Source organism: Trichomycterus rosablanca, chromosome 1 (assembly GCF_030014385.1).
Source record: "Trichomycterus rosablanca isolate fTriRos1 chromosome 1, fTriRos1.hap1, whole genome shotgun sequence".
In the NCBI taxonomy this organism is placed as follows: domain Eukaryota; kingdom Metazoa; phylum Chordata; class Actinopteri; order Siluriformes; family Trichomycteridae; genus Trichomycterus; species Trichomycterus rosablanca.
In genome coordinates, this window is record NC_085988.1 from 64,361,486 (window position 1) to 64,375,235 (window position 13,750).

At 41.2% G+C, this 13,750-nt stretch overlaps 1 protein-coding gene across 3 annotated transcripts in view; it reads right to left on the reverse strand.

The window, feature by feature from the left end:
- Positions 1-4,210: 4,210 nt before the first annotated feature.
- Positions 4,211-13,750, reverse strand: part of ipo8 (importin 8) — a 31,623-nt gene continuing 22,083 nt past the window's right edge. For 2 of the 3 annotated variants that reach the window (XM_062994983.1, XM_062994970.1), the window contains exons 22-25: positions 13,392-13,597; positions 8,635-8,859; positions 5,784-5,913; positions 4,211-4,782 (exon numbers count right to left, since the gene is read on the reverse strand). In XM_062994983.1, coding sequence (XP_062851053.1) covers position 4,782; positions 5,784-5,913; positions 8,635-8,859; positions 13,392-13,597 — 562 coding nt within the window. In that variant the 3' untranslated portion in view covers positions 4,211-4,781. Of the gene's footprint in view, positions 4,783-5,175; positions 5,392-5,783; positions 5,914-8,634; positions 8,860-13,391; positions 13,598-13,750 lie in introns of all 3 variants that reach the window. The other variant, XR_010012377.1, reaches the window with a different exon arrangement.

The following is a 13,750-nucleotide window of genomic DNA, read 5'->3' on the forward strand; positions in this document are numbered from 1 at the left end:
TTGTCCATGACTGTGTTTGATATAACCTTGTCATGAATGTAACCAAACTGTAAAACATGACGTTAAAGTCCTAATAAACAAACAAAATCAACGATAATGAGCTAAATTACTGTAAAAAAAAAATTTTTAATTACTTATTTTTTAAGTTTACATTTTCCGATTTTTATCACACTGTCTAGATGTTTCTGAATGCTGAAAGTGTAAACGGCAGTTGTAAAGAATTGAAGGTAAAATTTCCAGGATGTTCTTACCTCTAATCTGGTTTGAATTTAGAAAGCGCTCACTGACGCACTTGCAGATAAGAAACACATGCACACCTGTTTCACGAATTAATGCTGTCAGATATGTCATTGTGATTCGTGCATGCTGATATCACTGTCTGCAGGATTTTGGAAGTCAGCTGCTATGTGGTAATTCTTGATACCTCTGCATCAAGAAACACAACCTGAAACTTTGTTTCTAAAGGAAAAGGATCAATGCAGCCAAGTTCTCTGGGCAGAACTCATCTCAGATGCTGTGCTGTTCAAGACTCACCACTGCCAGGTTGCCACTGTTGGGCCCTTGAGCAAGGCCCTTAACTCTCAATTGCTTAGACTGTATACTGTCACAGTACTGCAAGTCACTCTGGATAAAATTGTCTGCTAAATGTCGAAAATGTAACATCAAGGACCACCTAAAACTTTTCTACAATTTTATTAGTACTATTACTACTAGTCAGATGATGTTTGTTTGTTTTTACCCAAAAACAAGCTAAAATTTAAGTTATCTGTACAAAAGACCTACCAGACTGTTATCTGCAAAAGCCAACATGTCATTGTATGGGGGGTGCATCACTGTCCATGTCATGGGTGACTTATGTGTTTGAAGGTACAATTAACACGGATATGTATATTGAGATTTCAGACACACATGCTGCCATCAGGGTGACGTCTTTTCCTGGGAAGTCTGCAATTATTTTAGCAAGACAGTGGCAGGTCTTATTTTACACATACTACAACAGCATGGCTTTGTAGACACAATATAGTGTGAGCCTGACTGGCATGCCTGCAGTCCAGATCTGTCTTCTGTTGACAATGTATGTCACATCATGAATCAGACAACAGTGATCACAGACTGTTGAGCAGATGTCTTTTATCCAGAAGGAACTGCATTATTAGTGTCATCAATTCCCAAATGATTAACAAGCGTAATTAATAACACAGGTGATGTAACAGTGGTAAACATGCCTCTGGCTTAATTGTTTTTGAGGCTGTTGCAGGTATTAAATATGTCTATATTCATAAACTACAATTAAGTTGGTCAGTGAAAACACAGATAATTGTTTTTATTTCATTTTACAAAATGTCCTAACTTTTCCAGTTTGTACTAAACATACGTATTACATGATATAGCTAAAGATGAGAACTCCACAGCATGTAATATACACTGATCAGGCATAAAACCACCTCCTTGTTTCTACACTCACTGTCCATTTTATCAGCTCCACTTACCATATAGAAGCAGTGGATCATTCTCAGCACTGCAGTGACACTGACATGGTGCTGGTGTGTTAGTGTGTGTTGTGCTGGTATGAGTGGATCAGACACAGCAGCGCTGCTGGAGTTTTTAAATACCGTGTCCACTCACTGTCCACTTTAGTAGACACTCCTACCTAGTTGGTCCACCTTGTAGATGTAAAGTCAGAGACGATCGCTCATCTATTGCTGCTGTTTGAGTTGGTCATCTTCTAGAACTTCATCAGTGGTCACAGGATGCTGTTGGCTTGATATTTTTGGTTGGTGGACTATTCTCAGTCCAGCAGTGACAGTGGTGTTTAAAAAGTCCATCAGCGCTGCTGTGTCTAATCCACTCATACCAGCACAACACACACTAACACACCACCATCATGTCTGTGTCACGTCAGTGCTGAGAATGATCCACCACCCAAATAATACCTGCTCTGTGGTGGTCCTGTGGGGGTCCTGACCATTGAAGAACAGTGTGAAAAGAGGCTAACAAAGTATTTAGAGAAACAGACTACAGCCAGTAATTGTAGAACTACTACTAGTGCTTCTATATGGTAAGTGGAGCTGATAAAATGGACAGTGAGTGTAGAAACAATGAATATAAACTGAAATTAACAGCCCCTCAACTAAAACACTGGTTAAATTTATCAACAAGGACCAACTAAAAGCTCTCTATAATTTATTTATTTTCTGTGATAATATTCTGTTCCACAGCAGAAATTCTTCAAATCAGGTCTTTCAGCATGAACTTCATAACATCTCTTTTGCTTAAAGGCAAAGCTAGGGCGCAGCAGGATATTCCGCTAGCACACCAGTGCCGAGATTCTGAACTCCTGGGTTCGAAACTCCCCAGCAGACAAATTGACTACACTAAAATTGGGGAGAAAATGCATAAAAAAATATATATATTAAAAAAAAAGGCAAATCTAGGTCACTTTACAGTATTTGTGTCCTACTGCATTGCCCAATCATGCCTCATGTGCATCTCACGGACAGATTCTTTCCTTCCCTTATAACGACAATTCATAATGTCCAGGTCCTGAAGCAGCAAAGCACCCCCACACCATCACACTACCACCACCATGTTTGACTGTGGGTTTCAGCTATCATTTCAACATAAGTAAGATTTATATTGTACAGTGCTGAATAAATAGAGTCTGGCTGTTTTCAGTTTGATAAATTACCACTTTTACACTGTGGTGAAAGGCCGTATTGGGTTCCCCCCCCAGGACGCACCGCTTCCCATGATGCAGCGAGCCCATGTCCGAAACAGTAATATGAGTTAAAATGAGATTAATGGTTGAATTGTTTTGGGAGTGTTTGTGTAGAGACAGATGTGTTCGAGTTATGAAGCAAATAGCACATTATATGTTTGAGCTGTAATGAGTTACCATTCGTTTATTTTCACTTGTTCGTTAAGTAGGAGGGATCTGCAGTATATCAGATCTGGCCCCTTTTTTCCACACCCTTGTAATTCATACCAATGAGACATAAGGAAACATTACCTGGTTAATGAAGTAACCAGAGGGCATTGACCTTTTAATAAGAGTGATATGCATGATGGATAAATTCAGTGAATAAATGTAATAAGTAAAAAGATGTAATTAAGTCTTACCAAATCTAGTGCTCCTCCCCATACAGTTACTTCTGTGTAATTTGTAACTATATTAAATAATTTAGTATGCCAAATATGCAATAACAAAAGCAATTAGGATGGGGGAAGTTTTCTTTTTACTTAGCATAGCGAGTGTACACCGATCAGCCATAACATAAAAACCACCTTTTTCTACTCACTGTCCATTTTACCATATAGAAGCACTTTGTAGTTCTACAATTACTGACTGTAGTCCATCTGTTTCTCTACATACTTTTTTTAGCCTGCTTTCACCCTGTTCTTCAATGGTCAGGACCCCCACAGAGCAGATATTATTTAGGTGGTGGATCATTCTCAGCACTGCTGAGTGGTGGTGGTGTGTTAGTGTGTGTTGTGCTGGTATGAGTGGATCAGACACAGCAGCGCTGCTGGAGTTTTTAAATACCGTGTCCACTCACTGTCCACTCTATTAGACAATCCTACGATCGCTCAGCTATTGCTGCTGTTTGAGTTGATCATCCTCTAGACCTTCATCAGTGGTCACAGGACACTGCCCACAGCGTGCTGTTGGCTGGATACTTTTGGTTGGTGGACTATTCTCAGTCCAGAAGTGACAGTAAGGTGTTTAAAAACTCCAGCAGCGCTGCTGTGTCTTATCCACTCATACCTGCACAACACACTAACACACCACCACCATGTCAGTGTCACTGCAGTGCTGAGAATGATCCACCACCCAAATAATACCAGCTCTGTGGTGGTCCTGTGGGGGTCCTGACCATTGAAGGACAGCATGAAAGGGGGCTAACAAAGCATGCAGAGAAACAGATGGACTACAGTCAGTAATTGTAGACCTACAAAGTGCTTCTATATTCTAAGTGGAGCTGATAAAATGGACAGTGAGTGTAGAAACAATGAGGTGGTCATAATGTTATGCCTAATCGGTGTATATTGGATCACAGTCTTAAATAAATATGAGCAGAATAAAAGTGCCTGGGATCCAATGACTGTTCCCTCTGGGCTAAAATAAATAAAGACTAATGCTAACTACTCTCTCTAGTTCTTACCTAAATATCCTGCACCCACCAGACACAAAGCAGACACAGACGCTATATAGTGTTAGACTAATTTTTATGACTTAAGTTAATTTTTCAAAACCGTTACAAAAACAAAAATCTAACATACAAACATGTAACAAATATAAAGCACAGTCTTCTCAGTGTAAATCACTAGACATGAACATACCTACGAAACATCGACAGCAAAGACCAACTCACTCAACCACCCCTGCATGTTTCTACTCCTTCAGTGAGCTGGAGGATGAGTTGTTCAGGGTCTCATTTACACTTGCTCACACATACAAATATCAATACTGCCATCCCCCACCCACCCAATACATGAAGTACTAGTGAGTCAGACTGTGGTAGGACAAGAGCAATGCATCTGTCTCATACTAGGACAATTTGTCTCTGTCCAGTCAAGTGCTTCAGTGGTCCTGATGGGGTTCTCGCTTCCTCCTCACTCTCCCCTCCAGTCCGTGTTGAAATAAAAAATCTTCAGTTGGGAGTCGTTGGTCTGTTGAATCCTTGTAAAATTAGGACTACAGAGTTTAATTCAATGCAGGTCCATATACCTACAAACTTTTTCCATCCAGCTGCACTGGTACATCACACACAGAAAAGATCTCTGTAACAGAAAGAAGGCAATGTCAAGCTTCTTTAGCAACTAACATTTTTGGAGTGTGTCTCTAAACATCAATTATTGGATCATGTTTAATAATCGCTTCTTTATAATAATTGTCTCTGTGCATCTGGTGCCACCCAGAAATCCTAGCACAAGACAGTACATCTTGGACAGGAAAGCATTATAGGGCATTATTAGTGGCAGTGATAGCTCAGTGGTTAAGGTACTGGACTAGTAAACAGAAGGTTGCCGGTTCAAGCCCCGCCACCACCAAGTTGCCACTGTTGGGTCCCTGAGCAAGACCCTTAACCCTCAATTGCTCATTGTGTAAGTCGCTTTGGATAAAGGCGTCTGCTAAATGCTGAAAATGTAAATGTAAAATTATTAAGGCACTACCTAATTCATGGCTGTGATATGCATTTTTTTATGCATGTTCTTTCCATTTTCCTCCCGATTTAGTGCACTCAATTTGTCTTCCAGTGCTGAGGGGTACCCGATTACATCCGAGGAGAGCACATCGCTGTACAAGCCTCTTCAGACACGTGCACAGCCCTCCTCTTCTCCAGGTGAGATTTAATTGATAAATCTATCTATATATTTATCCATCTCGATCTATTGATCATAAAAAGACAGTGTGTGTAAGTATAACGGATAATGGATATATGCACCAGATGATAAATGACAAAAACTAGTGGATAAATACTTAGTTTTACCTCGATGCATATCCTGGAAAGACGAGGATATTTATTCATGGTCAAGAGCTGTCAACCTGGATTTAGATTTTTATTTTATTTTATTTTTTTTACTTAAATGTCATAAGTAATCCCAGACTGATGTTTCAACCTGAGCTGCTACTTCACTGTGACCTGAATGTTTACTGACCTGCTGTTTGCAACTTTTCAGGGTCAATCTGCACTGCATCACTTATGCGACAAACTGATTTAGATTCAAAATAAGTAAATTAAAGTTTCAAAGCAATTAAAAAGGATAGTTTTAATGCTCACCACAAGCTTTTGCCTGCTGCGCTTCTTCTCTGCTGGGCCAGGCTGTAGATCTCCTGCAGCTGCTTCTTCTGATCATCACTCAGAGACTGTGTTAACATCTGATACCACTGAGCATCTGTGCTCTGCACTCCTAAAACACCAAACATTACCCACACTGTTAACATGTGAAATTAAACTGCAAGTCACATTATTATGACCACTAGCTAATATCCAGAGTAACTGGCATGTGCAGCATGGACAGCAGCTAGACGGGCTGGGAGTGACTCAATAAGGTCCTGGTAGGTTGCCACAGGTATCTGGAGCCATGCTGACTGCAGTGCATCCCACAGCTGCTGGAAGGAGCGTGGGGGAGGATCCACAGAGCAAACACGACGATTGAGGCCCCACAGATGCTCAATTGGGTTCAAATCTGGGGAATTGGGGGGTCAGGGTAGTACTTGGAAGACTTGGTCATGCTCTTCCAACCAATGTCGGACATTTCTAGCCATGTGACATGTCGAATTGTCTTGCTGATAGCTTCCATCCACCCCAGGGAAGACAATCGGCATGTATGGGTGTACTTGATATGCAAGGATGGATTTATACCTAAATTGGTTGAGAGGTGTGGTGCCTTCCACACCTTATATACCCAATAAGCCAGCTCACGAAACGTGACTTCCTTCATGAGCTACGCACTGCAGCCATAGAAAGTAGGAAGTGGTCATAATAATGTGACTCAACTGTGTATATTGTGACATTTACATTTTCATTTACATTTTCAGCATTTAGCAGACGCTTTTATCCAAAGCGACTTACACACTGAGCAATTGAGGGTTAAGGGCCTTGCTTAGGGACCCAACAGTGGCAACTTGGTGGTGGCGGGGCTTGAACCGGCAACCTTCTGTTTACTAGTCCAGTACCTTAACCACTGAGCTATCACTGGCCCTTACAATTAATATAACCTGAGGTTTTAGAATTTAATTCACTTTGACGGCCATTTACATCCAGGCATTACTTCTTCCAGGATTTTAAAAGTCAAGGTGTACAATAGTAATGTGTAATATGGTAAACACAGCATTGACAACATTAGCAGCTGATAAGTGTCATTACTAATTTTTTGCTTTGTTATTGGCAGAGGGGTAAGGTGATGTGGTACACATGCTTTTTTTCTGATATTTAAATTTGAGTACAAATACATTTTGCCAACTTTCATCTTTAAAAAAAATGTTTGAGCAAACATAAAAAGCAATAACTTCATTGATTTATGAAGGACAAAGTATTTTGGAATGACCCAGCCAGAGCCCAGACTTATATCTGTGGGGTGACCTGAAGAGGACTGTGCACTGGAGACGCTCTTGCAATCTGACAGATTAGGAGCACTTTTGCAAAGTGCGCAAAGCTTGCCAAGTCAAGATGTGCCATGCTGATAGACTCCTACCCAAAAAGACTGAATGCTATCACAAAGGTAATTCAAAAAAGTATTAGTTTAAGGGTGTGCAAATTTATGCGGCAAGGTTGTTGTAATTATTTTTTATTCCCCTTTAAAAGATTTCAGTTTGTTTTTAATTGAATTGTACAGATTACATGTCACACTAAAGGTGGAAAAGAGTTATCTTGGTCCCATTCATTTACATTACAAAAATCTGGCATTGTAACTTTTTACATTCACTGCATATGTAAACGTTTGACTGTACATGCACACTTATTAGTTATGGATTAATCACTAATACATGTTCCACAATCTGAGGTGCAACTGCATCTGCCAACCTTCTCAGGGAATAGCGACGCTTCTATTTTAATCAATGTTTCAATTTACACCGGCCCTGTGAGGTGTGATTCTCACACACATCAAATCCTGACCTAATCAGTCCTGCTCCATTTTTTGCTCCATTTTTAAATTCTTTAGAGATTTATTTAAATCTTACATGCTGCACTTGCTATACCCTGTGAATTATATGTATAAGGTATAATAATGTATGTATAAGACATCAACAGAGCAATCAACACCATATGAGCTGCTCCCTGCTCCTGGTGGATACAACCACTTTATCTACGCTTGGGACCGGCACTGACAGCACAATGATAAGTGAACCTCCTAATGATTAGGCAGTTAGGTCACCCCTCCACCCAACCCCAGACATAGCCAATCATGTCTATGTGAACGCCAGACTGGCCTATAGCACCACTGAGATCTGGGGTGGACTAGCATGTTTTACTCTTGAAAGCATGCTGTTGTAGCAAGTAGCTTGTAGCAAGTTTATTAGTTTTAAAAACACCCTTAAAAACACCCACATGCAACAATAAAAATGCAGTAATGTTGGTTCCAGTTATTAGATTACTTACTATGGTAACTTATTGGTACCAATGATTTTTTGTTTTTACCATTTTATTTATGCATTTTCTCACATTTTCTCCTAATTTAGCATAGCCAATTAAATCCGCTGCTGCTGGGGACACCAATCACGTCCAAGGAGGGTATAGTTGCCTGACAAACGCTCCCTCCGACAAGTGCCCAGTCCACCAACCTATTCTTATTTGCCCAAACTTCGGCCAGTCTCATGCACGGGAAGTCACTATCTGATCTCTGCGTTTCTCCACCTCTGTACAGGCGCCTTGGCCTACTAATTAGGGTCCTTACACAGTGTCAGAGAGCCCACCGCTTTTTCAATCTGATCTTTTCCCACCTTTTGTGGCCAATTTTGACTGCTGCAGCCGCTGCCAATTGTGTCGGCTAGGGGGCACCCAACCAACCGGTAGCAGAGCTGAGAGTTCAGAATCTGCAGGTGGGCTAGCAGAAGAGCCACCTAAGAGCCATACCAAAGAATTTAACTGTAAAGTATAGTGTGTCTGGGAGAAGTGGAGTGGTACGTACGAAGCAGTGAGGCTGAAAAGAACTGATACTCGTCTTCTCCGTTGTCATAGTCCAGTGGCGTGCTGTACTCCTCTAGCGCAGTGCCTTCAACACCCTCCTCGTCCCAGTACTCCTCGTCATCGTCGTCATCATCCTCGTCTTCATTGCCGTTTCCACTGGGAGCGCTGGAGGGCTGCATACTGAAGCTCTTTTCTGCTACTTCATCTTCATCACTAGGAATCTCCTCTAAAAGGAATAACAATTGAATAAGATCCCTCATACAGATCTATGCCATGTTGGTTTTTAGTCCTGCAACATCTTTTAAATTGTGGCAGACTGGTCATTGCTTTTGTTACCATACAGCCAAAGAGCTCCTCAAAAGAACAGACATCTGGAGAATGATGAGCGAGTCTGGCTGGGTGTAGGCAATGAATAATTAGACAAAGAGAACAAATTCATATACAGTGTATCACAAAAGTGAGTACACCCCTCACATTTCTGCAGATATTTAAGTATATTTTTTCATGGGACAACACTGACAAAATGACACTTTGACACAATGAAAAGTAGTCTGTGTGCAGCTTATATAACAGTGTAAATTTATTCTTCCCTCAAAATAACTCAATATACAGCCATTAATGTCTAAACCACTGGCAACAAAAGTGAGTACACCCCTAAGAGACTACACCCCTAAATGTCCAAATTGAGCACTGCTTGTCATTTTCCCTCCAAAATGTCATGTGATTTGTTAGTGTTACTAGGTCTCAGGTGTGCATAGGGAGCAGGTGTGTTCAATTTAGTAGTACAGCTCTCACACTCTCTCATACTGGTCACTGAAAGTTCCAACATGGCACCTCATGGCAAAGAACTCTCTGAGGATCTTAAAAGACGAATTGTTGCGCTACATGAAGATGGCCAAGGCTACAAGAAGATTGCCAACACCCTGAAACTGAGCTGCAGCACAGTGGCCAAGATCATCCAGCATTTTAAAAGAGCAGGGTCCACTCAGAACAGACCTCGCGTTGGTCGTCCAAAGAAGCTGAGTGCACGTGCTCAGCGTCACATCCAACTGCTGTCTTTGAAAGATAGGCGCAGGAGTGCTGTCAGCATTGCTGCAGAGATTGAAAAGGTGGGGGGTCAGCCTGTCAGTGCTCAGACCATACGCCGCACACTACATCAAATTGGTCTGCATGGCTGTCACCCCAGAAGGAAGCCTCTTCTGAAGTCTCTACACAAGAAAGCCCGCAAACAGTTTGCTGAAGACATGTCAACAAAGGACATGGATTACTGGAACCATGTCCTATGGTCTGATGAGACCAAGATTAATTTGTTTGGTTCAGATGGTCTCAAGCATGTGTGGTGGCAATCAGGTGAGGAGTACAAAGATAAGTGTGTCATGCCTACAGTCAAGCATGGTGGTGGGAATGCCATGGTCTGGGGCTGCATGAGTGCAGCAGGTGTTGGGGAGTTACATTTCATTGAGGGACACATTAACTCCAATATGTACTGTGAAATACTGAAGCAGAGCATGATCCCCTCCCTCCGGAAACTGGGTCGCAGGGCAGTGTTCCAGCATGATAATGACCCCAAACACACCTCTAAGACGACCACTGCTTTATTGAAGAGGCTGAGGGTAAAGGTGATGGACTGGCCAAGCATGTCTCCAGACCTAAACCCAATAGAACATCTTTGGGGCATCCTCAAGCGGAAGGTGGAGGAGTGCAAAGTCTCGAATATCCGCCAGCTCCGTGATGTCGTCATGGAGGAGTGGAAAAGCATTCCAGTGGCAACCTGTGAAGCTCTGGTAAACTCCATGCCCAGGAGAGTTAAGGCAGTTCTGGGAAATAATGGTGGCCACACAAAATATTGACACTTCAGGAACTTTCACTAAGGGGTGTACTCACTTTTGTTGCCGGTGGTTTAGACATTAATGGCTGTATATTGAGTTATTTTGAGGGAAGAATAAATTTACACTGTTATATAAGCTGCACACAGACTACTTTTCATTGTGTCAAAGTGTCATTTTGTCAGTGTTGTCCCATGAAAAGATATACTTAAATATCTGCAGAAATGTGAGGGGTGTACTCACTTTTGTGATACACTGTACATATTCAGTTAAACAGCTTGTAAAGGCTGGAGCTTAGAGATACAACTGTAACCGAACCTGGCTGTGTTCCAAATCGCACATTTTTGAATGCTTTTGGCAGCCTCCAGGACCAGTTGTTCTTTTTTCTTTCATCAATTTTGAAGGGACGTCCAGTTCATTGTTGTCACTGTTGTTCCATATTATATTCACTTGTTGATGATTGTCTTCACTGTGTTTCATGGTATATGTAATACCTTGGATTTACTAACTGATACCTTTCAACAATGAGATCTGTTTGATGACTTGTAGGCTCTTTGTGGACTATGGTTTTTGCTGTAAGATGCAAATGTGAGAAAAATCCTACCAAAAGAGCTTAACTTTATATAGGGTTAATCAGAATCGCTTTTATTAAAGGCAGCTGTGTACTACAACCCCAAATCAGAAAAAAGTTGGGACGACATGGAAAATGCAAATAATGCAAAAAAAAACAGTGTTCCTTACATTTACTTTGACTTTTATTTGATTGCAGACAGGATGAACCTGAGATATTTCATGTTTTGTCTGCTCAACATCATTTCATTTATTAATATACCTCCATTCCTGCATTTTAGGCCTGCTATGCATTCCAAAAAAAGTTGGGACGGTAAAGCATTTACCACTTTGTAATGTTGCCATTTCTTTTCACCACACTTAAAAGACGTTTTGGCACCGAGGAGACCAAGTGATTTAGTGTTTCAGCTTTTATTTTGTCCCATTCTTCCTGCAAACACGTCTTAGGATGTGCAACAGTACGGGGTCGTCGTTGTCGCATTTTTCCTTTCAAAATTCTTTATTGGGGACAGGTCAGGACTGCAGGCAGGCCAGTCCAGTACCCGTACCCTCTTTTTCCCCAGCCATGCCTTTGTAATGTGTGCAGCATGTGGTTTTGCATTGTCTTGTTGAAAAATGCATGGACGTCCCTGGAAAAGATGACGTCTTGAAGGCAGCATATGTTGCTCTAAGATTTCAATGTACTTTTCTGCATTAATGCTGCCATCACAGAAGTGTAAATGACCTTCGCCAAAGGCACTGACACAGCCCCATACCATGACAGACCCTGTCTTTTGGACTTGATGCTAATAACAGTCTGGATGGTCCTTTTAGTCTTTGGTCAGGAGCACATGGAGTCCATTTTTTCCAAAAAAGACCTGGAATGCTGATTCATCTGACCACAATACACGTTTCCACTGTGTGAAGGTCCATCCTAGGTGCCTCAGAGCCCAGAAAAGTCGACGCCGCTTCTGGACATGGTGAACATGAGGCTTATTTTTTGCACAGTAAAGTTTTAAGTGGCATTTGTGCATGTAACTCTGTATTGTAGTGCTTGAAAAAGGTTTGCCAAAGTTATCCCTTGTCCATGTGGTTATATCAGCTATTGTTGAGTGGCGATTCTTGATGCAGTGCCGTCTGAGGGATGGAAGATCACGGGTGTTCAGCTTGCGCCCTTGGCCCTTACGCACTGAAATTCCTCCTGATTCCTTGAATCTTTTAATGATATTATGCACTGTAGAGGGAGAAATACGCAAATCCCTTCCAATGCTTCTTTGAGGTACATAGTTTTTAAACATTTCAATAATTTTCTCACACATTTGTTGACAAACTGGAGATCCTCTGATCATCTTTGCTCATCAAAGACTCAGCCTTTCCTAGATGCTGCTTTTGTACCAAACCATGATTACAATCACATGTTCACATCACCTGTTTGGAATCACATCAATCACTCATTACTAGCCCTGAATTGCTCCTGTCCCAACTTTTTTTGGAATGTGTTGCAGACCTGAAATGCAGGAATGGAGGTATATTAACAAATGAAATGAAGTTGAGCAGACAAAACATAAAATATCTCAGGTTTATCATGTCTGCAATCAAATAAAAGTCAAAGTAAATGTAAGGAACACTGCATTTTTATTTTATTTGCATTTTTCATTCTGTCCCAACTTTTTCTGATTTGGGGTTGTATAATACACAGTAATAAGCAGTAACATATGCAGTAAAACAGTGTATGGCAAACTTAGCAAGTTGCTTACAGTTATTTTGGTGTTACTGTGTCTCTAAGACTTCTGATACAATTTTACTAAACGTTATAAAAATGTGTGATCTGCAGTTTTTACGTCTCAGCCACTAAACACTGAGTGCCCGGAATGTTTTCCCTAGATCTTGTTTAATCCCAGTCAAGTCAAGTCAAGTCAACTTTATTTATATAGCGCTTTTTACAATAGACATTGTCTCAAAGCAACTTTACAAAATCCAGGACCAACAGATACAAAAAACCCGTTGAGTAAGCCGAGGGCGACTGTGGCAAGGAAAAACTCCCTGAAAATTACAGGAAGAAACCTTGAGAGGAACCAGACTCAGCAGGGCCCATCCTTCATGGTCCTAATGAATCTCTGACTTAAAGCACACAAACTAAACCTAGTAAGCTGAAATGTAAATGCACATGCTCAGCCCTGGAGAATTAAATCACTGCTGCTTTAGCAGTTTCCAAACCTGACTCAACTCAACAGCTTCCAAACTTCACATGAGCTCACTGAAAAGCACTGGAGCAGAGAAAATGGATTGGAGCATGGAACTCTGGGGAGAGGTGGGGGGTGTAGTGCTGTGCTAATAATAGAAACGACTATTAATCAAGAATAAAATAATGTAAGACTCTTACCATTTTCATCCTCATCAGTTCCCCGTGCTCTAGAGAAGTGCTCAGGCTTGTTGAGCATTCGAGAGGTGTAGATATGCTTCAGGCCCAGGAACAGGAGCAGAACCGAGGGGAGAATCTGACTGGCCACAGAGTCCAGAACAGCCGGCCTTTTGGACAGGTCCATCAGAAGACTCAGGCCAATAATGCACATCTTGCGGTCATGCAGGCTGCATAGCATGATGGCATATTTAGCAAAGCATACTTTAATCATTGAGTTATTGATAAAATAGAGCAGTTATAGTTTTGCTTGTCTGCAGAAATTTTAACTGAATTAAGGTTGTACAAAAAATGTTGTGTAATGTTATGCAATCTACACTGAT